At 42.7% G+C, this 27,198-nt stretch overlaps 1 protein-coding gene and 1 pseudogene across 2 annotated transcripts in view; one reads left to right on the forward strand and one right to left on the reverse strand.

Moving 5' to 3' along the window:
* Positions 1–789: 789 nt before the first annotated feature.
* PPP2R2B (protein phosphatase 2 regulatory subunit Bbeta) overlaps positions 790–27,198 on the reverse strand; it is a 609,983-nt gene continuing 583,574 nt past the window's right edge. The window contains exons 10-12 of the mRNA XM_079917157.1: positions 11,118–11,287; positions 3,969–4,060; positions 790–1,342 (exon numbers count right to left, since the gene is read on the reverse strand). Coding sequence (XP_079773283.1) covers positions 1,063–1,342; positions 3,969–4,060; positions 11,118–11,287 — 542 coding nt within the window. The 3' untranslated portion in view covers positions 790–1,062. The remainder of the gene's footprint in view (positions 1,343–3,968; positions 4,061–11,117; positions 11,288–27,198) is intronic.
* On the forward strand, positions 15,272–15,743 carry LOC307184075 (nuclear cap-binding protein subunit 2-like; annotated as a pseudogene). Its single transcript has 2 exons — positions 15,272–15,388; positions 15,545–15,743. The product of its transcript is annotated as a nuclear cap-binding protein subunit 2-like (transcript).

The following is a 27,198-nucleotide window of genomic DNA, read 5'->3' on the forward strand; positions in this document are numbered from 1 at the left end:
AGCTACAGTGGAGATTGATGGACTGTTACTTTTGGTTACAAAACCCAGGAAGAGGGGAGGGGGCTGCTTTGGAGACACTTCCTCGGGGAGCCAGGGGTGCTGCCGTGGCCTCCAACTTACTGTTGCATTGAGAATGCCAGATAATGAACAACCAGGACTCGGCCTTTAGAAGGAAGTCAATGGAATAAATAAGCTGGAAAAGGTTGAAGGGAAAAAGCCAAGGGACATGTAAGTAGAGGACTATATGGAGCCATTTAAAACAAAAAAAAGCAAGAGTAACGAAGCAGCAGATGGAATCTGGCCGCACACGGCCTTGCCAAGTTAACGCTGAGAAGCGAAGTGTTCTCTTTATGTCCCCTGAAGCAGTCACGGTGTTTCCTAGCCAAATTCTCGGGCTGTTTCTATGGCGCTTACAAGAAAAGAATATAGCAGTGTTGGTGTGGCCCTTTTCCCTTCCCACTCTGCATCCTCTTTGCAGCCTTGTGAAATAAATCTCTGGTTCAAATGAAATTGTGAAAAAGAAAATGGAAAATGGAAAAAAAAAAAAAGTGCCGTAGGGGCAGGAGATGCTGACTGGTTCCGATTTTTCACAAAACAAGGAGAATTTCTCTAAGAGTAGAGTAAACGGTGTTTATTTTTCGTTGACTTTTTTTTCAATCATCAAATGGAGTTGCTTAATTAAAAAAAAAAGTATCTCTTTCTTTTCTCTTTAAATACTACAGACAACCTCATTTTATCTCAGCAGACACCTAGAAACAAAACACTGGACCCACCAGAGAAAACGGGGCAATCAAAGCATCAGAAATTCAAGTCAGCTATGGAAGAATTACTGTTAGCTGGCAGCTCTCAATTCTAAACAGAAGTGTCCCAGAATCTGTTGGGTTTGACAAAATTTCTTAGAATTGGGGATTTGGGAAGGTTGGACTCCATGGACTTCTATTCCATTTGTTTCCTGCAGAGGGAAATTAGAGTCGATGCATCAAATGAACACCCAAAGAAACATTTAAAAACGTGTTTGACTAGTACTCAGTATGTGAGATTATTAAGTAATAACTTGTCCTCCTAGTTAACCTTGTCCTGGAATATATATAGGTTATTTGTAGCCGCCACTGCTATAATATTTTCTGAAGGATGCCAAGCTGTATGCAAGATCTTTTTGCTAAAGTCCAGACTGTCGACACTGATCTCGTCTTTTCTCCGCTTGCCCCCCACGCACACTTTGCGCGGTTTTAGGATAGCTCGGGGTTTGCTGTTTTCCCTCGAGGCCTCAAGGGTGACATCGCGCTTGGTGTTTCGGTCAAACATCCTGAAGAAGTTGTTGTAGGAGCCCGTCATGATGACACTGCAAGGCAGAGAGGAAAAAGGGAGTGACTGAGCGCTACAGACAAAGGCTTTCTAGAGCAAACAGCACCACACGAGAAACAAACAAGAGACCCAAAACTGCAACAGGCTTTGTAGTGTGACTGTTGAGTTGGAATCACGAAGAGCAACAAACTCTTTGGCTGGGTGAAGGATCGTGATAACCCTGCTTGTTATTTACCAATAGATTCCTTTTGGTTCTTGGGCTCCATAAATGAGTCCAGTGGTTTTAATGATCCCAGCCCACCTCCCTCACATCAGGATTCTGAGGCTGGAGGGAAGTTATGAGAGTAGGAACACTGAGAACAACCGTCCTTGTATTGTGTACATTTAAAGCACAGTTACAGTAGGAGGGATTCTGTGTTGCCCGGCCGCTAAGGCTTTCTTGCATCAGCAGTGCAGGAGGGATGCTGGCAGTACAGTACACATACCAGCATGTTTCCTCCCCCTGCTAAGAACTAGATCTAAATTCAGCCTTTTCCAAAAAATTAGATGCCATCATGGTCTCACTCGGGAAGGGAGTAAACAAAAATTCAATTCTGAAAGGATGTAGGATAAGGAAGTAAGCCTTTGAGGGGACTGACAGATGGTTCCTACCTTTCTACAAGAGTTATCCATTCTCAGGCATATCTACAATTGATTAAGAGAGCAGTGAATGCCAGAGCCTTCCAGAAGCAATGGACTGACTCTTTAATGGTGACAGTTTGGACGAGATGACAGGCTGAGGGAAAGATACCAAGTAACGTCCCACTGTGGCTGCCCCCTGGGGAGGTGGGCATGGCCTTGTTTGTGGGTGAGGCTCTGACTGGATGGTTAGGATGGGAGAACGCAGAGCGAGCTATTGTTACCTCATCAGGCAGGGTGCTGAGTGCTTTACCCCAGACTTCATTTACTCTTCCTTCATCCCATGTAAGGGATTTACACAGGAGGAAAAGTGAGTGACTTGTACAGTGTCACACATCTAATAAGTAGCCAAGTCAGTTCTCCAGCCCACATCTGCCTGACTCTGGGGCACAAGCATTCAGCCACTTGGCCTCACTGCTTCCCATGCACTGACCTTTGCTTCCCTCACCATGACCCGACTTGTTTTTTTTGTTTGTTTTTTTTGCAGTACGCGGGCCTCTCACTGTTGTGGCCTCTCCCGTTGCAGAACACAGGCTCCGGACGCGCAGGCTCAGCGGCCATGGCTCACGGGCCCAGCCGCTCCGCGGCATGTGGGATCTTCCCGGACCGGGGCACGAACCTGCGTCCCCTGCATCGGCAGGCGGACTCTCAACCACTGCGCCACCAGGGAAGCCCGACCCGACTTGTTTTTAAACGGTAAGAGAAAGTCTTTTCTGGGAAAATAATCTCAACCTTATCTGGACCAAGAATAACATTTTCTCAGTTATGGCAAGAAATTGTAATGTGGTGGAAAGCATGTTGATTTTAGGATTCAAACTCTTCCTCTTGTCTCTACTGCTTACTAGGTCATGAGCTTGGGCAGATTCCTTGATCTGGCTGAGCCTCCGCTTCCTCAGCTGGAAAATGGGGATGGTGAAAACAATCTTGATAGATTGTGGTTGGGATTAAAAAACACGATGTGTGTGAAAGTACCTAGTAAGTACAGTTTTTGAATCTCGGTTAAGATAGGAGGGAAACTGGAACAATAACAACCACAAATATTAAAAAAAAAAACCCTATTCTTAATAAACAATGAATAAATGACAGTTGTAAATGAAAATAAAAAAAATAATAGGGCTGGGCTAGCTTCTTTTCCCCTCGAGGGCCTTTGTTAATAGGTCACAGTTGCTCTGCCCTCTGCCCTCTACCGACTGGGCACGTCCTCTGCCACGTGGTGATTCCTTCCAGGCCGAAGTGGAAGGCTGATTTTGGATCACTGACAAAAAAAAGCCCAACAAGGGTCACAGAGGGAGAGCCTGCGCTCACTAAGGGCTCGACTCTCCGAGCGCTTTGCCGTGATAGAATTTCCCCGCTTCCGAGCACTACTGTTGGTACCGCCTTCATCGAGGAACAGCCCCTGGTAGCCTGTGCTCGCTTCTCCTGGAAATCAGAGGGTCATCTGTAATATTTGTCAAACCAGAAAGAAACTATGGGGAGGTAATAGGAAGTACCGTTGAAATCAAAGGCCTTAAAACAGTCATAAATCACTTTCAGGACATGTGATAAACGAGGCCAAGTAGAATTCGGTTAATGAACCACCAGGGCCTTTGGCCAGGTCTACCCTGGCAGCTTCGAGGAATCATTTTCCATCTAGAAAGCACACTCTGCAGTCATCTGAACTATTCATGCTGGAAATGTGCTGGTGGAGCTTCGTCTTAGCCATGTTGACCCAGCTCTGGGAGTGTCTTGTGTGTACGAGGTAGGATTTTCTTGAGGTTAAGCGGTCACCTGAGCCAGTCCTGAAAGAGGAGTCAAGGGTGTCACTCATCCCTCCCTCCTTCCCAGGCCTGCCTCAAGGGTCATCCAGTGGTCCACACGGTGCGTCTCTGCCAGGCCTCGATTTTGAGCTCCCTTTTGTTGCATCCCGCTTAGGATACACAACCCAGGGCCTTCGCAAGGAGAGGGACCACCTTTGGAAAGTTCCCAGCCACACAGACCTTTCTTACCTGTCTGACCCATTCCACACACATTCAAATTTATCAAAAATGCAGTCATTTTCGTAGAGGGAGCACAGCTTGCTGCGGAGGTAGTCGTGAACCTGGTTGGGGGGGGGAAGGACACATTAAGAGGGTGTTATTATTTTTAAAAATGATTTCTCTGTGTGAAGCTCCCCTTTGCAGGTGAGCTGTTAATTTTCAGCGTAAATGTGGCTTGAATCGGATGGGCTCAGATCTGAACCCAGGTGTGGCCCTTTTCGGCCTTGGCACATTAAGATGAGTTGGTGAGCTGCTTACACGGCTAATGTGGATTAAACAAACTTGCTTACATAGATGGTGGCATAGAGCAGGGCCCATTAAGCGGGAGAGCCCCATTTTCTAAGCTGATTTAGAGGATGCCGTTCTTTCAGCCTTTTATTCGACAAATATTTCTTGAATGCCTGCTATGTGGTTGGGAGAGACCCGTGAACAGAATACCCCTGGGGTGCTTTCCTCCCGGTGTTGGGGAAGAGACTGTATAACCAAGTAAGTATATAAGATAGTTTAGATGGTGATAAAAATATAGAGAAAAAAACATGGCAAAAGGGAGTGGGAGTATTATTTTATACAGGGTGAGTAGTCAAGGGTTCACCTGAGATGGTGGCAGAAGATGCAGAGTGTGGAGGCCTCAGCGTGTGCTCACCAGTTCCCGTAGGCCCCTTACTCTGAGTGATGTGAACAGGCTTCACAGAAAGGATGCGGAGCCTGCTGTGTCATGAAAGAGTGTAAGCCTGCAGGGCCAAAGGCAGGGAGGCTAGGTGTAACCTGGGTGATAGATGACGGCTTGGACCAGAGCGGGTGGTGGTGGGAGGTGGTCGGATTCTCGACATGTTTGGAAGGAGAGCTGATGGGAGTTGGGGATGGATCCACTGTGAAGTGTGGAGAGGAAAAACAGGAGTCAAAGAGGGCTCCTGCATCTTTCTCTTGAGCACGTGGAAAGATGGAGTTGCCATGTTCATTTTTGGGATCTATAATTCGGAGATGTCTATGCCAAGGGAGCTCATCCGGTAGACTCTGATGTGATGTGCATGGCGCAGCCCTGGAGTATACAGCAGTTTTCTCCTGTTTCTATTTTTCAGTGAAATAAGAAGCAAGGTTATCAGCTGAGAGTGAGGAAGGGGCGGAGGTAGTTGGGAAACAGTGCAGGGTTTCTGGAAGGCACCGAGGGCCGCTTGGAGTTGTTGGATGTGAATTTTAAATGCACCTGGTCAGCATGGTTGGGTGTTTTTCTCCAGCTGCATTCAGCAACTCAGGTGAAGATGGCAAATAGGCTAAGGATTACGGCTTGGAGGGTAGTAGTCTGGGTGCAATTTTGAATTCTTCCTGAGCTCTGTCATAGGGACTGGTAATTATAACAGGCATGCATAATACGCCAGCTTGTTATTATTAGCCAGGCGCTTTATCCATAGAATCTTATTTCATCTCTCACATCATCTTAGGACGTAGGTGTTGTCATTCTCTTCGCTTTAACAGAGGATGAAGTACCGGGTATGACACAATTTGTCCGAGATCACACAGGAAAGGAAATGACAGAATGGGAAGGGAACCCGGGATCTGGGTTCTGGAGCACACACACACTCTTGCCTTCTCTAGCAATCTACCTCCCACTGGCTCTGCCCCATTGGCCTCACCTTAACGTGGGGTCTCAGTCCTAGACAGGAGCTGGGAACTGAGGTGAGGCCAAGAGGGAGCTAAAATTGGGTGAAGGCAGAGGGACGTTATGAAAAGCACTGTTTGACTTTGTTTCGATGGACAGGGATGGTTCACTCTCCCTTTTCCTGCAGCCTAGGCCCCTCACCTCCCTTGACCCCAGAGTTCTGTTGGATGCTGAGCTCAGAGGCTCAGCTGTGTGCTTAGCACTGGGCAGAGGAATGAGGTCAGATTCATTCCTTGTTCCATTAGATGTTCTGGGTATTTGAAAAGCTCTCTGAGTTATTTGGACAGTGTAAGGATTTCTAAGTCTGCAAATTAATTTCTTCCACCTTTACTCTCTTGTTCCCAAACAGTTCTGGGCCTTGTCAGGGTATCTGCTTCAGTGCTATAGTGACAAGAGAATCCATCTGCAGCTGGGCTTTTGGCTTTGTTAGGTAATGGGATGTAAGGGCGATGTAAGGGCGAGGCTTGTGTCTTGAGCTTGGGAACTCTGCTATAAATTAAGTCATTGTCCTTCCCTTCCTCCACCTTTTGTGCATATTGGAAGTGGCTCAGATCTGATCTGGAAGGCGATTTTGTTTGTAGGGCCATTTCTGCTTGTTGAAGATCTCTAGTTATCATTAAGAATCCTTGAGCAAAGCAGAAGAGAGTCCTGGGACAAAGAGAGCTGATTCCAGGTCTTGACAAACTTTTTCTATAAAGGCCCAGATAGTAAATAATTATACTTTGTGGGCCATATAGCAACCACCCAGCTCTACCCTTGCTATGCAAAAGCAGCTATAATATATAAACAAATGAGTGGGAGCTGTGTTCCAATAAAACTTTATTTACAAAGATAGGTGGCAGACAGGATTGGCCTCTGAGTCATGGTTTGCCTAACCCTGGTCTTGACTATAATTCCCCCTCTCCCAAATCAGCACAGACTATTTCCTTGGAAGAAAGTGATGGTGGAGGTAAGGGCATAAATTGGGGGTCGAACTTTTCTTCTGATGGTTGGAGGACCCTGACCTCAAGAATCTGTCTCTTTTCTAGAAAGCAAGCCTGATTCTTGCCTCTTCTTGATTTTATCATTGACTTGCTTCCAAGTTCTGTGTAATAGAGGGAGAAGAGGAAGAGGAGTGGGGCTTCTGAAGGGGAAGGATGTCAAGATGGAATTAGTGCAGTGGGCAACGGGAGCCAAATTTATTATCGTCATACTCCAGATCTCCTACTTTTTGGAGGAAAAAGACAGGCAAAATCGATCCTATTTTCAATCATCTTATCTCCCCCTACTTCTTCCTCTTATCTGTTATGGAGCACTTTTTTTTTTCATTATTTTCCTGAAACTTTTTATTTATTTGATGCACCATCATCTTTTTTTTGTAAGTTTAGCTGATTTAAAATGTTTGTTGTGTTAACTTCAGGTGTATAGCACAGTGATTCCATTATACACACATATATATATAATTGTTTTTTCAGATTCTTTTCACATATAGGTTATTACATGATATCGAGTAGAGTTCCCTGCGCTATATAGACAGTAGGTCCGTGCTGGTTATCTATCTTATATATAGTACTGTGTGTATATGTCAATCCCAAACTCTCAATCCATCCCTCCCCCACTCCCTCTCCCCCTTAGCAACCACAGGTCTGTTCTCTGGAGTCTGTTTCTGTTTTGTAGATAAGTTCATTTGTGTCATATTTTAGATTCCCCATATAAGCGATATCATATGATATTTGTCTTTCTCTTTCTAACTTACTTAGTATGATAATCCCTAGGTCCATCCATGTTGCTGCAAATGGCATTATTTCATTCTTTTCTTTTCATTCTTTTTCATTATTTCATTATTTTAGGCTTATTGATATTCCATTATATATATGTATCACATCTTCTTTATCCATTCATCATCGACAGATGATGGACATTTAGGTCACTTCCATGTCTTGGCTATTGTAAATAGTGCTGCAGTGAACATTGGGGTGCATGTATCTTTTCATATTACGGTTTTCTCTGGATATATTCCCGAGAGTGGGATTGACAGATCATACGGTAACTCTATTTTTAGTTTTTTAAGGAACCTTCAGACTGTTCTCCATAGTGGCTGTACCTGTTTACATTCCTACCAACAGAATGGAGCAGTTCTGGGAAGTTCCTGACTACCTCCAACTGAGGGCCTCTACAGGAAAAGATGATCTATTACACTATGAAGGTATGTTGCGTACATATTCTGTTGTAAAAAAAGAAAAATCTTAGGCAGAGAAGATAGACTTTTTTCCATCAGAGGAGAGAAAGAGGTAAGATAACGACATGAGAAACAAACATCTAGAGAGCAGAGCAAGGGAAAACTTAAGACTCGTGGTCCTATTTGAAGCTTCTCTCTTCATGTTGCAAGAAGTGTTTCTATGCTATGTTCCTATGAGCTTGGGGATGGCCTCTTTGACACTAAGCCGAGTCTCCCAACACAGTGGTTCTCAAATCATGTACTTGTGGGAGCCTGCTATTGTATAGTTGATAGACCACTGTGAGGCCTAGCACAATTAAACTCTGTTGGTTTGTTCTTCTGTTTCAGGGGTTGACAAACTTTTCCTGGAAAGGATCACACAGTAAATATTTTAGGCTTTGGGAGCCATATGGTTTCTGTCACGACGACCCAACTCTGCCGTTGTGGCATGAAAACAGCCACAGATAATAGGTAAATGATCAGGTGTGGCTGTATTTGGCTCCACAGGTCAGTCTGTCAACCCCTGTTCTATAGGAAAACGTGAACATAGCTCATCATACTTAAGTCTACAGCTTCTTATTCCCAGAAACATGCTTGAGATCAGTTGATGGATGTATGAAGATACAAAAGAGTATCACCTGTCTCCCTGCCCAGGGAAGGCAGTAGTAACTGACGACGGAATTCCTTCCCACTGGACCAGTCCTTACAATCTTTTTCAACAGTGTTCCAGACACTCACTCAGTTTGCTTACCATCTTTGATATACTATATTACCATCTGATACGGTATATAACCTTAACTAAATTGCTTTGAAATATGTCATCTAAAATAATTTTTGTAGTACTTAATTTCAATAATGGGCTATGAGAGCTCTTCCTCAGGGTTCTACAAAGAAGATGTCTACATCTACTACTAGGTAAACACGATTTGAGAAGCATGATCTTAAAATGCTGATGACTTCATGTCACAGCTAGCTAGCTTTGTTCTAAAAGTTTTTCCCTAAAATAAAAGTAGTAGTTGCTCTCCCCACTGTGTAGCCTAATCTACATTTCTCTAAGCACGGCTCTGCAGCAGGCCACACCCCTGTCAGGTTCTAGGTCCCACTGCCATCACTTTCGTACTAAGGAACGTAACACCAGATGGCTTGACTGCACAGCTGAAGGGGGCACTCCTGTCTGCTCTAGCCCTGTGCTGAAGATGAGGGCTGTGAGCGGGAGCCTGAGGGCAGCATGTGGGGGACAATGAGAACGCAAACACACAGGGGATGCTACTTGAACCACAGGGGTAACCAAACTACCTCGACTGCATCTGTGGTCTTCAATTCTGGCCCCCAAACCTTTTTACAGCTTCACGGTCAGCCATCAAAGTCCTTGGTGTCCTCAACCTCCTCTCTAACGTTTCCTGCTTCTCCTGAGGCCACTCACGTGACGTCTGGACTTCTGCCCTCGTGTGCCAAGGTGAGTGGGCTCTGTGCTGCTCAGGACAATCATCATTCCTGTCTCGGGTCCTCAGCTCCTTCTAAGTCATGCCATCCAACATGACTTCCTGCCACCCATCCTTCTTACAGTCATCAACAGTTCTCAGCCCCTCTACCCCATTCCTGGAAGCCACTCTAGCGCCTCAGTTTCTCTTCCATCGCCATCCCTGCCATCATTCTTAGCGATTCGAATACTCTGGACTCTTGGTTACTTGGCCTCATCATTTTCAGTGCGTTTTGTCCTTTGCTTTCTGGGTCATATTATGAGCCTTGTCATTACTATAACTGTATGTGTTTAGTAAGTATCACTCTTGCTACTTCCTATCATTTTAGTTCATGCCCTTTAGTATCTTGATTCTATCAATTCTTCATTCCCCTTATAACCAGCCTTAGATTCAGCCATCCATCATTCCAATCAATCAATCACTCCCTTAATAGATACCTTCAACGAACTTGCTTTTCTCCCTCCTTCCATTGTACTCCCTTGGCAAAACCCCATCACTGGTTAAATCTAACTTTCTGCTCTTCCTTACCTGTACCAAGCAGGTGAATGTGGCTGGAAAAAACACACAATCACACAGATTAGTCTCACTTTAAATCAATAATATAAACCTCAAGTGGATCCCTGAGCAACCCTACCATACTGCCCTAGTCAATTCACTCTCTTCCTTCTCACTCAGCTAATGACCTTGCTTCTAATTTTACTGGAAAATTTTACTGGAAAATAGAAGCAATAAGAAGAAACCATCTGTATGTTCCCATCACAAAACTGACAAACCTATTGCATCTGTAGCTATTTACTCTTTCCTTTGACGGATGAGTTGCCCACCTCATCTAAGTCCAATTCTGCAGTGGAATCTATTCCCTTGAGAAGTTGACTGCTTCAATTAATTATCTCCCTCTCTACGGGCTTACTCCTATCAGCATAAAACAAGCTGTGATGACTTCCTCAATCCTGCATTCCATTCCAGCTACTACCCCATTTCTCTATTCCTCTTCAGAACAAAATCTCTTTCAAAATTTCACTACAGGGCTTCCCTGGTGGTGCAGTGGTTAAGAATCTGCCTGTCAATGCAGGGGACACAGGTTCGAGCCCTGGTCCAGGAAGACCCCCACATGACACAGAGCAACTAAGCCCGTGCACCACAACTACTGAGCCCACGTGCCACAACTACTAAAGCCCGTGTGCCTAGAGCCCGTGCTCCGCAACAAGAGAAGCCACCGCAACTAGAGAAAGTAGAGAAATCAACGAAGACCCAAAGCAGCCAAAGATAAATTAATTCAAAAAAATTTCACTACGTTTCCCATCCTCTAGTTACAGTCTCTCTTGAACCCACTCCAATCAGACATTCATTCCTAGCACTTCACCTACAACTCTTTCATTAAGGTGCCTGACCATCTCCATGTTACTAAGTCCAATTGGCCAGTCCTTCCTGGATTCAGCAACAGCATACAGCAGTTGGTGACGTCTTCCTCCTCGATTCACTTGGCTTCCAGGACTCCTCTCAGTTTCCGTCCTACCTCACTGGCACTTTCTCCAGTCTCTCTTGCCAAATCCATTTCCTCTTCCCAGCCTGTAAACACTGGGACCTCAGGGCATGGTTCTTGACCTTTCCTCTAGGCTAGATCTATCCAGACTTACACTGAGCTGTCTACCTGCTATTTCTGGATGTTTAACTGGCTCAACATGTCTTTTATCCTTCTGCCTTGTAAGCCTTTGCAGGCAGGGGCTGATTTGGAACCCTTGAAGAAGTGCCCAATCTACGTATTAGTGGGTGGTGGTCTGTACCTGGTAAGTCTCGATGGGGCGGTTTTCCATGTTGAGATCCCACACTTTGACCGTCAGATAGTCTCTGGTCATGATATACCTCCCACTGTGGCTGAACTTCACATCCGAAATCGAAGAGATGATTTCAGAGAAAAACGACCTGTTGCTTGGATCTTCCGGCTCTTCAAAAACTGCAGAACAAAAGCAAAACAAAAGAAATTTAGTACATTCTTATCAGCTGATGCTAACGTGTTTGGGCCAGCTCGAAAGCCAGCAGTCTAACCTGGAGTAGGGCTGGAATCTGTAGAATATAAGTTGCTAACAGAACTGTCAGCTCCCTGGCAGCAGAACAAGCTGTCACTGGTTTCCATATTTTGTTTCTCATGGAAGGACTCCCATGGGACTTGTCACATCCACAGATCTGGCACTGACGGTTCACAAGCTCCAGGTCTATGTATCTGACTCTTTCACTTTTCCCCATGGTTCCTGGGTGTCATTGCATATACTATAACCTGTAGTCATCTTACACACTTAAAAATTTTGTTTATGCCATTTTTTGAGATATAATTCACATACCATAAAATTTACTCATCTAAATTTTATAGTTTGGTGGGGTTTTTTTTTTTTAGTATAATCATGCAACCATAAACAAAGTCTAAATTTAGGACATTTTCATTACCTCATCGCCTGTAAAAAACCCAAAACAACTCCATTCCCATTAGCAGTTACTCCCCATTACCTACTCCTGCAGCCCTAGGCAACCACTAATCTATTTTCTTGTTTTATGAAATTGCCTATTCTAGAAATGTCACACAAATGGAATCATTCTCCCTCCCTCCCTCCCTCTCTCTATATATATTCTTTTTTGGTCACTGGCTTCCTTCCCTTAGTGTAATGTTCTCAAGGGTCATCCATGTTGTGGCATGATTCATTCCTTTTCATGGCTGAATAATACTCCATTGTATGGCTATATTACATTTTGTTTAGCCATTCATCAGTTGATGGGCACTTGGGTTGTTTCTACTTTTTGGCTATTATGAATAAACACAAGATTTGTGTGGACCTATGTATATGTATCTCTTGGATCATGGTGCTTAATAGTGGGACTTTGCTGCCAGCCTGCCTTGGGCTTAAGGTCAGACTACCCTTGACTAGTTGTGTGGCCTTGGGCAAGTTACTTAACTTTTCTGTGCCTCAGTTGCATAGGTAAACTCTGGCTACAACGTCTTTTGTATATATTTTCCATTTGCGCTGGTATCTAGCTGCTTATTATTTCATTCAACAGATTCAGCTGATTTCCACTCACAGGAGTAAAAAGCACTTACAGGAAAAAAAGACACTGAAGATTATTGTAAGCTGCCTTAATTCATCTTTCTAACCTTGTTTTTGAACTCCTCTCGTTCAAACTGGATGTGCAAAATACATCTTGATGTTTCCCATCTTTATGCCCTGCCTGATCGTTCCTCCGTCATTGTGTCATATTTTGCTTGATTCACATGTCTCATCTTTTACCTGTTATTTTAGCCCCAAATGATCACACTTGGTCTGGCCTGTTCACTTAGCATTTGCTCAGGTATTCTCCCAATGAAAGCATCATTTCTCACATTAGCATTTAATAATCCGTGGCTTATCTCAACTAGGAATGTGAGCTTCTTGAAGGCAGGGTGTCTTTTCTCATCTTTGTACTGAGACTCTTGCACATAAATATTGAATAAATAGTTGTTGCTTGATTGGAACCAAAGCCAGATAAATTAATGAAATCTTTGCCTTCTGGGTGCTTAGCATATATGATGTTGAGCTATACATATTTGCCTACATTTAATTATTTTTGGCCTACAATAATGGCAATTGAGTATGGTTCCACTTAATAAGCGTTTCTATCACAATTTTAGGCTGAACCAAACATCAGTCTTCAGGTTACTGAGTAACTCATCCCCCAAGGCTTCCTCGTTCCTGCCCGTTCAACACACTCACAGAGTCATTATCAAATTCTATGTAGAAAATCTATAGGCGGAGACAAGATGGTGGAGAGGAAGGATGTGAGCTCAGCTCTTCTTACAAAAACACCAAGATCACAACTAACTGCAGAACAACCATCAACCAAAAAATGAGGGAACCTATCAAAAAAGATATCCTTCATCCGAAGACAAAGAAGAAGCCACAACAAGACAGTAGGAGGAGCACAGCCACAGTAAGATCAAGCTCCATACCTGCTGGGTGGGTGACCCACAAACTGGAAAATAATTTTACTACAGAAATTCTGCCACAGGAGTGAAAGTTCTGAGCCCCACATCAACCTCCCCAGCCTGGGGGTCTGGCAACAGAAGGAGGAGCCCCAAAGAATCTGGCTTTGAGGGTCAGCAGGGTTTGACCACAGGAATTCCACAGGACTGGGGGAAACAGAAACTCCCCTCTTGGAGGGCACAGAAACCCCACTCTTGTGTGCACCAGGACCCGGGGGAAAAAGCAGTGGCTTCATAAAAGCCTAAGCCAGACTTACCTGCTAGTATTGGAGGGTCTCCTGCAGAGGTGGGGGGCAGCTGTGGCTCAATGCAGGGACAAAGACACTGGCGGTGCTGGTTCTGGGGAGTACTCATTGGTGTGAGCCCTCCCAGAGGCCACCATTTTCTCACCAAGACCTGGCACCACCCAACAGCCTGTAGGCTCCAGTGCTGGGATGCCTCATGACAAACAACCAACATGGCAGGAACACAGCCACGCCCATCAGCATACAGGCAGCTTAAAGTCTTCCTGAGCACACAGCTGCTTGCTAAACACACCCCCTGACATGTCTCTGTCCACCAGCAGGACCTGCACCAGGACACCTGCACAAGCCTCTTAGACAGCCTCATCCACCAGGGGGCAGACAGCAGAAGCAATAAGAACCACAGCCCTGCAGCCTGCGGAAAAGAAACTGCAATCACAGAAAGTTAGACAAAATGAGACAGCAGAGGATTATGTTCCAGATGAAGGACCAAGATAAAAACCTACAAGAACAACTAAAAGTGGAGATGGACAACCTACCTGGAAAAGAGTAATGATACTGAAGATGATCCAAGATCTCAGAAAAAGAATGGAGGCACATATCGAAAAGATACAAGAAATGTTTAACAAAGGCCTAGGATAACTAAAGAACAAGCAAACAGAGATGAACAATACAATAACTAAAATAAAAAATACAATAGAAGGAATAAATAGCAGAATAAGTGAGGCAGAAGAACGGATAAGTGAGCTGGAAGACAGAATGGTGGAAATCACTGGCACAGAAAAGAATAAAGAAAAAAGAATGAAAAGAAATAGAGACAGTCTGAGAGACCTCTGGGACATTAAACACCCCAACATTCACATTATAGGGGTCCCAGAAGGAGAAGAGAGAGAGAAACGACCTGCAAAAATATTTGAAGAGATAATAGCTGAAAACTTCCCTAACATGGGGAAGGAAACAGTCATGCAAGTCCAGGAAGTGCAGAGAATCCCAGGCAGGATAAACCCAAGGAAGAACAAGCCGAGACACATGGTAATCAAACTGACAAAAATTAAAGGCAAAGAAAAAGTATTAAAAGCAACAAATAACATACAAGGGAACTCCCATAAGGTTATCAGCTGACTTCTCAGCAGAAACTCTTCAGGCCACAAGGGAGTGGCACGATATATTTAAAGTGATGAAAGGGAAGAAACTACAACCAAGAATACTCTACCCAGCAAGGCTCTCATTCAGATTCGACAGAGAAATCAAAAGCTTTACAGACAAGCAAACGCTAAGAGAATTCAGCACCACCAGACTAGCTTTGCAACAAATGCTAACGGAACTTCTCTAGGTAGAAAAGAAAAGGCCACAAGTAGAAACAAGAAAATTACAAATGGAAAAGCTCACTGGTAAAGGTAGGAAGTCATCCACATACAAATGTGATATCAAAACCAGAAAGCGTAAGAAGAGGAGAGTACAAATGCAGGATATTGGAAATGCATTTGAAATTAAAAGAGCAGCATCTTAAAACAATCTTGTTTAAATATAGACTGCTATATCAAAACCTTATGGTAACTACAAACCAAAAATCTATAATAGATACACACACAAAAAAGAAAAAAGGAATCCAAGCACAACACTAAAGTTAGTCATCAAATCACAAGAGAAGATTCTCACAGTGGTGCCCTCCTCGGCCACATTGTGCACTATGTCGGGTGGCTTCCTGAAGGTGCAGTGACTCCTATGTCGAGCTGAGCCAGTACCAGGACCAGCACTGCCGGGGTGACAGTGAAGAACAGGAAAAATTAACTACTGAAGGAAAGCTGTACACCACATGTTGGAAATCTTTCCTCTTATACACAACTGAAGAACAAATCTATGAACTCTTCAGCAAAAGTGGTGACAGAGAGAAAATCGTCATGGGCCTGGATAAAATGAAGAAAACAGCATGTGGGTTCTGCTTTGTGGAACACTGTTCAAGAGCAGATACAGAAAATGCCACGTGGTACATAAATGGAATGCGTCTGGATGACCGGATCATTCGCACAGACTGGGACACAGGCTTTAAGGAGGGCAGGCAGTATGGCCGTGGGCGTTCTGGAGGCCATGTACGAGATGAGTATCGTCAGGACTATGATGCTGGGAGAGGAGGCTATGGAAAACTGGCCCAAAACCTGTGAGTGGTGAGAGCCCCGTCATGAAAAACACACTCCTTTGGCCTATTGAATCTGATGTGCGTTACCCAAGGTCTGCACACCTGCCCATTTTTACCTAGTTTTCATCAATGTCTCTACTGAGCTGGAAGCCTCTTCATGGTTTTCCACTTAAAAATTATTAAAGGACAGAATCCAAAAGAATGCCTTTAATTCTATGGTCTTAGCCTCTTAGTCATGTGTCAGATTACCAGAATGATTTCTGTTACCAGGTCAAAAATTGTGTTCCTTAGCAACAGACTTCATGAATAATGTTGATAAGCCAAAAACACACTTCTTTTAGGAAGATTTAAAAAAAATTTTTTAAGTGTTTACCATGTTTGCATCTAAGTAGGTTCATGGTCTACCTTGGGGCCTGGAATTACTATTTTTAAAATTTTAAGTTTGCATGAGATAGAGTTTAATAAGTGGAGTTTTGCTATGTAATGTAGCTTTACTCTAAATTAGGAATAGATGTTTGATAACTGATTGTTTTTCTATGTTGAATTTTGATCTCTAAAGGCAAACTTAAAGAGTGAAGGGAACTTCCTAAATAGTTGGTAAGCATTAGACAGTCGCAGGGGACACCACCTCTTACGTGCTTTATATATCAGGAAATTAGGTCAGGACTAGAAGGGTATTTACTAAACACAGTTTTCAAAATACGTGTTTTAGCTAACGCTAAAAAGACCAAGGGTCTGTATTACAGGGAACCTCAGCTACTCTAAGGGCAAGGGGGGACGCTGTCAGTAGGAAATGGGGAGGAAATATCAGGAGATGTGAGTTAAACCATTGCCTTGACATGATGAAGGTTGCTGTGAGAGCCAGCAGACCTATTTTTTTTCATTTTCAAACTGATCTTGGGGATTGAGTGGGATTTTTTGTTTGTTTGTTTTGTTTTAAAAAAAAGAGCTTAAAGAGCAAGAGAATGCTTAACAAAAACAGAATCAGAAATGCTTCCCTCGGGAAATGTTTTGGCTAATTCTCATACTGAAGTCTGTTTTTTCCCCTAATTGTGCTAAGTTTCAGAGCCTGGGTAGTGAGCTGGTGGTCTCTACAGAGAAGGGAGTCTAGAGGATTTATCTTGCATTTGTAAGGCAAGAGAGATTTTCTCTAATATTATGTGAACTATTGCTTATTTTAAACTGGTAGTCTAGTATAATTTTCCCTGATGTAAGTGATATTTTTTCCTCTAGCAACGAAGTATCCTCTAATTTCTAGTAGTTTGTGAAGTTGGGGCTGAAGTATCTCAATGTGAACATCTTTCATGTTACAGTAAGTGTATGTTTTCTCAAATTTAAACTAGCTATTTGAACTTTAAAAGACACCTCTAAATTAGCTGTAACTATTTAGGAAAACATTTGCAAATATCTAATTTAACGAGGACATACGATTCATTAATAATAAAATCTTTTTACACTGTAGTTTGAATTAATGTATTTTATATTTTGCAGTAAAACGTAACTCAGATTTCTACAGGTCTTAAAACCACAGACAGTGGTTCCTATTTGAATTGGCTTCTGTAACAGATTTCAATAAAATTGGACCAACTTATAAAAAAGAAAAATCACAAGAGAAAAGAACAAAAGAGGAAGGGGAGAAAAAAAGACCTACGTAAACAAATCCCAAACAATTAACAAAATGGCAAGAAGAACATACCTATTGATAATTACCTAACATGTAAATGGATTAAGTGCCCCAACCAAAAGATATGGACTGGCCGAATGGATACAAAAACAAGACCCATATATATGCTGTCTACAAGAGACCCACTTCAGACCTAGGGACACATACAGACTGAAAGTGAGGGGATGGAAAAAGATATTCCATGCAAATGGAAATCAAAAGAAAGCTGTAGTAGCAATACTCATATCAGACAAAATAGACTTTAAAATAAAGACTGTTACAAGAGACAAAGAAGGACACTACATAATGATCAAGGGATCAATCCACAAAGAAGATATAACAATTGTAAATATATATGCACCCACCATAGGATCACCTAAGGCAAATGCTAACGTAATACAATAATAGTGGGGGACTTTAACACCTCACCTACACCAATGGACAGATCATCAAAACAGAGGAAACACAAGTTTTAAATGACACAATAGACCATATAGATTTAACTGATATTTTTAGGACATTCCACCCAAAAACAGCAGATTATACTTTCTTCTCAAGTGCACATGGAACATTCTTCAGGATAGATCACATCTTGGGTCACAAATCAAACTTCAGTAAATTTAAGAAAATTGAAATCATATCAAGCACCTTTTTTGACCACAACGCTATGAGGCTAGAAATCAATCATAAAAAAAAAAAACTGTAAAAAACACAAACACATGGGGACTAAACAATATGCTACTAACAACCAATAGATCACTGAAGAAATCAAAGAAGCAATTTAAAAAATACCTAGAGACAAATGAAAGCACAATGATCCAAAACCCATGGGATGCAGTAGAAGCAGTTCTAAGAGGGAAGTTTATAGCAATATAATCTTACCTCAGGAAACAAGAAAAATCTCAAATAAACAACCTAAACTTACACCTAAAGGAACTAGAGAAAGAAGAACAAACAAAACCCAAAGTTAGTAGAAGGAAAGAAATTATAAAGATCAGAGCAGAAATAAATGAAATAGAAACAAAGAAAACAATAGCAAAGATCAATAAAACTAAAAGCTGGTTCTTTGAGAAGATAAACAAAATTGATAAACCTTTAGCCAGACTCATCAAGAAAAAAGGGAGAGGGCTCAAATCAATACAATTAGACATGAAAAAGGAGAAGTTACAATGGATACCGCAGAAATACAAAGCATCATAAGAGACTCTATGCCAATAAAATGGACAACCTAGAAGAAATGGACAAATTCTTAGAGAGGTACAATCTCCCAAGACTGGACCAGGAAGAAATAGAAAATATGAACAGATCAGTCACAAGTAATGAAATTCAACCTGTGACTTAAAAACTTCCAACAAACAAAGTCCAGGACCAGGTGGCTTCACAGGAAAATTCTATCAAACATTTAGAGAAGAGTTAACACCTATCCTTCTGAAACTCTTCCAAAAAATTGCAGAGGAAGGAACACTCCCAAGCTCATTCTATGAGGCCACCATCACCCTGATACCAAAACCAGACAAAGATACCAAAAGAAAGTGCTGTTTACAATAATCAAGACATGGAAGCAGCCTAAATGTCCATCATCTGTCGATGATGAATGGATAAAGAAGATGTGGTACATATATATAATGGAGTATCAATAAGCCTAAAAAAGAATGAAATAATGCCATTTGCAGCAACATGGATGGACCTAGAGATTATCATGCTAAGTGGAGTCAGTCAGAGAAAGACAAATATCATAGGATGTCGCTTATATGTGGAATCTAAAATATGATACAAATGAACTTATTTACAAAACAGATACAGACTCACAGACATAGAAAACAAACGTACGGTTTCCCAAAGGGGAAAGGTAAATTGAGAGTTTGGGATCGACATACGTACTCTACTATATTTAAAATAGATAACCAACAAGGACCTACTGTGTAACACAGGGAACTCTGCTCAATATTATGTAATAACCTAAATGGGAAAAGAATTTGAAAAAGAATAGACACATGTACATGTATAACAATCACTTTGCTGTACACGTGAAACTAGCACAACATTGTTAATCAACTAGACCTCAATATAAAATAAAAAATTTTTAAAAACCCAAATTCTTTGTAGAAAATCTAATATAATATAATGAGTTGTCTTTCAAACCTTGCTGAATTAAACCATAAGTCAAACCGAAATACTAATTTTCACAGAACCACGTAAAAGAACAACAAAAAAACTGATCAATCAGAGTTGAACTTGAGAAGTAAAAAACCTATTGAAACAGAAAAACATGAAGTCAATATAGTCTCTGACCCCTCGTCTCAGTCTGTGCCCATTTCCCTTGGACATTGATGGAGCACTAATGAAGGCCCCTGGACTCTGATTGGTATCCTCAGAGTTGAGAACTAGATTTTCACCTTAGTTTCTATTCAACGTAATCTCATTAGGACTGGGGACTTAGAAACTCCACGCATGCCCCATACAAACATCCCCATAGAGAGAGGAATGGGGGCCCTGAGGCTTGGTCACCCCCTACCCAGTGCATCTGCAAGGCAAGCTTGAGGCAGTAAGTGGGAAGGGCTCTGGAAACTACACACCCGGAGGCAGTCAATTCCTGCCTCTGTCATTTACCAGCTGTCCACATTTTTTTTTTTGCGGTACGCGGGCCTCTCACAGCAGTCACCCCTCCCGCTGCAGAGCACAGGCTCCGGACGCGCAGGATCAGCGGCCATGGCTCACGGGCCCAGCCGCTCCGCGGCATGTGGGCTCCTCCTGAACCGGGGCACGAACCCGTGTCCCCTGCATCGGCAGGCGGACTCTCAACCACTGCGCCACCAGGGAAGCCCCCCAGCTGTCCACATTTTATTTACTACTCTGAGATTCCATTTTCCCAGTTGCAGAGTGGACATGCATGTTGCTTGGCACATAGCAGGTCCTCAATAAATGTCAGTCGCTATTTTTTATCATGAAAAGCATGCATTGGTTCCGTATTAGCCAATCATATTTCATTTACTAAGATTCTTGGTGGGGAGGGATAAGTTAGGAGTTTGGGATTAGCAGATACAAACTATATAAAAGATAAATGACAAGGTCCTACTGTATAGCACAGGGAACTATATTCAATATCCTGGAATAAACTATCATGGAAAAGAATATGAAAAATAATATATATGTAGAACTGAATCACTTTGCTGTACACCTGAAACTAACAAAATATTGTAAGTTAACTATACTTCAATTAAAAGACTCGAGAATTTGGGACTGAGAACTACAGAACCTGGGGATATTTAAATGAAGTAAAGAATATTTACAAAGTTATACCTAGGACTCTGTTCTCCAAATGTTTGGCATACCAGCAGGCCAGTGTAGCAACATTGTAAAGCCTTAAAGTGACAGCCCCAGAAAATGGAGGTGAAATGAAAGAAAAATTTTAATCAAGCCATGTATCGCTAATTATTTATGTAGAATGTAGAGGCCAGGATATAGATAACATACCCACCAGCACAGCACTTTGTAGTTCATTACATGTTTATGCTTATCCAATTCTTAATATCAACTCCATGAATTCCTTTCATTCATTCAGCAACAATATTTAATGGTGTCAATAACTACTGTTTATGGGAAGCTTATTATGTTCTAGGCCCTATGCTTTGCATGTTTTATCTCATTTAAGCCTTACAACAAACCTATGAAGTGGGACCCATGATTTCTTATTTTATAGATGTGGAAAACTAAGGCACAGAGAGGCTTTGCAACCTGTCCACGGACAACACAGCAAGATCAAGTAGCTCAACCGAGGAAGAGCTGAATTTTGAACGTGGGTCTGTCTAACTTCGAAGTCTCTGTTCTTAATCATGATGGAATGCTGCCTTGTACCATCTACGAGACCTTATTTTAGGAGCTGTAAGAAAATAGCAGGGTAGAATCTACACAGCATCATGGAACTATAAAGCCGGAAGGCTCTTTCTTTTTCCTGGTTATTGCACTAAGTATTTTTTATTGTGCATTAATTAGATGAAAGTTAGTGGAAGGGCTCTTAATGCTCTCAGTCCTACTCTAGCCTGTCTACACAGCCCAAGTCCTTAAGAGAATGAATCCATTTCAAACACTTAAGAGCACAGCTTCTGTACCAAGGGCTCATGAGTTCAAGCCTTACCCCGTCATTAGCAAGTGCAGTTTGGAGCCCCCAGGACTTTGAATGACCCTGTCAACACATCACAAGAAGCCCAGGCCATCAGGTCGTCTCTCACCCCTGGATTCTAATCCCCGTGGCCTGTCTGCAATGAGTCAGCCTTTCCTCCCTCTGTCCCTGTCCCCCAGTTTATGTGCACTGACATTTAATATGTATTATTTGTCTTTCCTAATAGAATACAAGCTCTATGAGGGTGGGGGTTTTTGTCTGTTTTGTTCTGCTGTATCCCCTGGAACATAGGAGGTGCTCAGTAAATATGTTAAATGAATGAATACTGATAATCCATTTAAATTTTTAAATGAAAATAATACCTACCTACTAGGTTCCTTTCATGATCTGTTTATCTAAGCGATACTCTATTCACCTCAAATTTGTTTAAGTCCTTGAAAAGTGTGAAAATAATACAAGCCGTCTGTAATTCAAGGTTTTCACCAATTCAGGCTGAGCAATCATTTATCAGCTCTCTAAGTGTCTTTTATGTGCGTGCACACACATGCACTACACGTAGTACGTCACCTAGAACATGAAAAGTATCTGTCGGGTGATACATGCCAGGTCCCGTGCTATATGCCAAGGACACAAGGAACAACAGAGACCCCGTCCTACCACCACGGAACTCACAGGCTACAGGAAGAGACAAACATTAAACAATTACACAATTTTCACTGCAGATGTGAAAAGGTGAGATTTTACTGCTTTCCCAGTGGGGAACAAGGGTGCTGGGGAACCAGCTAGTGGAATGCAAATGGAACATCACTGGGTTCCGTGTAATTTACTGAATAGGCGGTACGATAGTATCCAGTGCTTGAGTGACACATCTTGAGACAAATCAGAACTGGTATTTCTCCTAAAGACCCTTGTCTTGGCATTAGAAATCCTGCTGATCTGCAGTTTTCTACCAGTTTCTAGAAAATAAGACATCAAGAGAAGAAATGAAGAGAACCATGGTAGAGAGAGGAAGCAGCCTTGAAGAAAATCCTAATAGCACAGACCTACTCATTGGGGATGTGTCAGATTCACCAACAGGGAGCTTGTGTCTTGGAGACCCCAGTAACAACATTAACAGTGATGATCATGACACCTGCTACCCTTTCTTGGTCCTCCTGCTTTGCATAAATTATCCCATTTGATGCTCAAATTTATGAGGAAGGTCCTCTCACTGTCCTTATTTATAGATGAGACAGACCAGGAGAGGTTGAGTACCTTGCCCAGGATCACGCAGGTAGTGAATAGTAGAGGTGGGCTTTCTACTGACCATCTGCCTGTTACCCTGCCTCCACAACCTGCCTTTCCTCGCGTTGTCAGTATCATTTCTGTTAAAACAATCAAGTCAAAGTGAGCTCCCTCATCTTTTAGGTATACCCGTGCATTCCCACGTCTGTTCCTGCTTACCTCTTCCTGTGCCCATCAAGGGATACTGGAAAGAACATCAGACTGGGAGTCAGGGATGCTGGGTTGGAGTCTAGGCTAAACACAAATGAGCCAGCTCTTAATAACACCTACTATCTGTTGAGCACTTGCGCCGTGTGCTTTACATGTATTAACTCATTTGATATTCACAGATACTCTTTTCCTTTTCCACAAATCAGTACAATCAGTCAACCCAGGCATAGAGGTTCTATAGCTATTAGGACGCACAGCCAGGATTTGAACTCAGTCTGCTTCTAGCCTATGCTCTTAACCTCTGCCCTACTGCCTCTCATTTGAATGACTGGGCAACCATCAACTCTCTGGCCCTGTTTCCTTGTCTATAATATGAAGGAGGTAGGATTGCCAACCAGGTCCCTCCCAGCTCTGAGATAATAAGAGGTCTACGAATCCCACTGGTCTTGTATTTCAACTACAAGTTTTTTAAAAAAAAAATTGTCAGTTTTTTATTAATGATATACTCTACCAGGGAAACTAGACACGACTAACTTCTTTTCACAGAGAGTAAAACAGCAAGTAAACATGGATAATGGACACATCACACACACATGTTAAAATAAGTGTTTCATAATTTCAACAAATAAAATGCCCAAGTAAGAATTTTCACAGATAATTAGAAAATATATTAAAAAGAACCAAATGGAAATAATAATGAAACAAGGGCAATTAGAACACAATAAATGCATTTAGCAACTAAAGAGAGAATGAGTGAACTAGAATACGTGGAGAATGTATCTCCCTCAAAAGAACAGACTAAAGAATAGAAAATATAAAAAGATATCAGGGACACAGGGAATATATTGATAAAGGTTACTTATACATGCAATTGGAGCTACCAAATGCAACAAAAAGAGAAAAGAATAGAAAGTATATTTCAAAAAAAAAGGGATAATTTTCAAAACTAACGAGTTATTTGGACACTATTTTAAAAGCACTACAATCTCCAAGCAGAAACACACACACAAACACACACGGTACATCATAGTACAACTGCTAAAAAGCAATGTCAGCTTCCTCTACTAATGCTCATTACTCTAGGCTATCCTTCCCACAGTGACTTTAGCAGAACACTCAGGAATACGTCAGGGATTCCAGATTCTGAGGTCAACTGAGCTTTGGAAAGTCCTCCTCGATTTTGGGGGTTGATAATGCAATTAGCCTATTAAAAGTGCTGAGAAGTCCTGCAGGTAAACAACAACAAAAATTCTTTATCTAGGAATCCAGCTTTCTCAATCTTTGCAGTACTGAATTCGGGGCCAGAAAGTTTGGGACATTGTAGGACGTTTAGCAACATCCCTGGCCTCAGCTCACTAAGCCCCATGACCCAATGGGGACAACCAAAAATGGCTCCAGGTATTGCCAACTGTCCCCCAGCGGGGCATGGTTGCCCCTGGTTGAGAACCACTGCCTTAATCCTGATTTCAGATCTTATTGGATCACACCACAGCCCTCTTCCCCATTCCATTTTATTTTTTTTTAGAAAATCACTTGCAGCCAGCGTCTCTCTAGAATGGAGTTCCCCAGAATACATTTTGGGTTACAGTGCTACGGACACTTCCTTTCAAATCCTATAGGCTATATTAGGTGTCCTGTACAGACAATGTTTTGTGTTCTAACATGTACAGACATGAATACCTCTCCATGGAGCTGAAAGTATCTTGTGTTTGATGTTATCCTTCACGGTGCCTGGCACAGGGCTATTCACCCGAGACAGTTCAGATGATTGGCTACATGAATGAGGTCTCAGAAACTCATGGGAAAGAGTTGAAATCACAAATAAGAGAGAGGAAGAGTTAAGAAGAAAACTGCTGACTTTAGAGAAGCTAAAGCTAAAACTACATTTATTACAAGTGGGGCAAAAGTAGAAAGGAAGCATGCAGTGTGCTGGGTGTGGAGTCTGGGACAGCAGAAGAAAGAAAGTAGGGAAACCACAGGTAAAGGCTGACCGTGGGTGGGCTGCTTCCTCTGGACCTCACACTGGACACTGCACAGGAACTCATGCCCAAGATGGAGGGTCAGGAGGGGGACCCAAGGCCTCCATCCCATTCAGTATGGGGGCTAAGCACACAGGTGGTTCCAAGTTCAGCAGGCCTGGGGAGAAATCCCGCTCTGCTGCTTATACGTTAGGAAGCCTTGGACAGGTGGCTTGACTCCTTCTTCCAAGCTTCATTTTCCTTATCTGTCAAATGGACATAAGAGGCGTCTCTACCTTCTAGGGCGCTTGTGGGACAGATGAGATCTCTCACGTCAAGCACTTAGCATAGGGCGTGTACCCAGGGGAGGCAGCAACGATGCAGAAGTGGGTGCTGCGTAAGGCAAGCTTGCTGTACAGTGAGTCCAAAAGCCTGATGTGTTTTTCCACTGGGGTCAGATCTTAAGAGCTACCAGTTGTTAAATTGATTTCTAGGTCTTCTATCTGGGCCGTTACACAGACACGCAGTAGTTTGTCTCTGGACCATCAGTTGTAATACGCCTTCCTCGGTACACGCGTCTCTCATTTGGTGCTGAACGATGTCACCACCACCCTGGCTCTGATGACTCAGGCAGATGAGAGGGAGAGTAAAGGAAACCAGGGAGGGGGACGAAAAAGGAACAGACTCAGAATCACGCACAGGGTTTTAAATCGCCGACTTCTGCTGACATTTTTTCTATGCAGAAGCACAGCTGGCATGCGTTTCAGTTTGGAGACATGGTTGACAATTTCCCCATAATGGGGACACAACTGGCAATTTTCCTTCAGAGATATACGCAGGCAACAGTTTTGCCCCTGGAGAGGAAAGGCTCGCCGATTGAGATGCAGCCAGTAATTTCTACTCTACAGAAGACACATTCAGTAATTCTGTCCAGTGAGAGAAACAGCCAACAATTTTCCCACGGAGGGTAAGAATGCCCATGGACCAATAATGCTGGCCTTTATCCAGCTGAGGACAGTGAGAGAAGTTGAAGATTTAATTAGTGGCTATTGTGCTACCATGGGCCTAATGACATAGTCTCCAGACATGGGCTGGAGACTGGAACTTAGATCAGATGAAGACTCAGAGGATTCGGAACTGGGAAACAACGAAGCTTGGCTCTACCTTTGCAATTTGCTTTTCATACAGTCCTTCATTAATTCTACAAATAACTGTTCAACAGTGAACACTGTAGCAGCACAATGCGTAGCAGGATGAAGCAGCAGCAATTCATCTAGAAGAGGTTACACTGGTCCCTGGCTTTTGTATAACCGTTTTCTCAATATTTCTGCATGTACTGCAATTCATAAATATCATCTCTTTTATTTTTATTTTATTTTATTTTATTATATATTTTTGGCTGCATTGGGTCTTCGTTGCTGCGTGCGGGCTTTCTCTAGTTGTGGCGAGGGGGGCTACTTTTCGTGGCGGTCCGCGAGCTTCTCATTGCAGTGGCTTCTCTTGTTGCAGAGCATGGGCTCTAGGCGCACGGGCTTCAGTAGTTGTGGCACGTGGCTCAGTAGTTGTGGCTCTCAGGCTCTAGAGCACAGGCTCAATAGTTGTGGCGCACGGGCCTCGTTGCTCCACGGCATGTGGGATCTTCCCAGACCAGGGCTCAGACCCGTGTCCCCTGCATTGACAGGCAGATTCTTAACCACTGCGCCACCAGGGAAGTCCGATATCATCCCTCTTAATAAGTAATCATTCAAAGTGAAGATAGAATGAGTCAAAAAAAAATTTTTTTTTCCAGACAGAAAAAAATGGACCAAAAATTCACAGGGGACAGAAATGATGAGACAATCTGGTGTGGTGTGATCTGGGCTGGTCTGATTGGGGAAGGCTTAATAACAAGCTGAACCTTGAATGACCTGTAAGCTCTAGATAGATCAGAGGATGGCAAACTTCTCCTGTAGAGAGCCAGTGAGCAAATATTTTAGGCTTTGAGGGCCGTTTGGTCCCTGTTGCAACTACTCAGTTCTGCCTTTGTAGCATGAAAGCAGCAGAGACAATACGTAAACCGATGAGCATCTGTTCCAATAAAGCTCTACTTGTAGACACTGAAATGTCAATGTCATCTAATTTTTATGTGTCATGAAACAGTATTCTTTTTTCGATTTTTGTTCAACCATTTAAAAGTGTAAAAACCTTGTTCTTTGCTGGAGTTGTGTCAAAACAGGTGGTGGGCCAGAGGTGGCCTGCAGGCCACCGTTTACTGACTCCTGATGACTGTGTTTGGCTGGGGGCGGTCTCAGGGGTGCTTCCTATG

This window comes from Stenella coeruleoalba, assembly GCF_951394435.1.
Source record: "Stenella coeruleoalba genome assembly, chromosome: 3".
NCBI classification, from domain to species: Eukaryota; Metazoa; Chordata; class Mammalia; order Artiodactyla; family Delphinidae; genus Stenella; species Stenella coeruleoalba.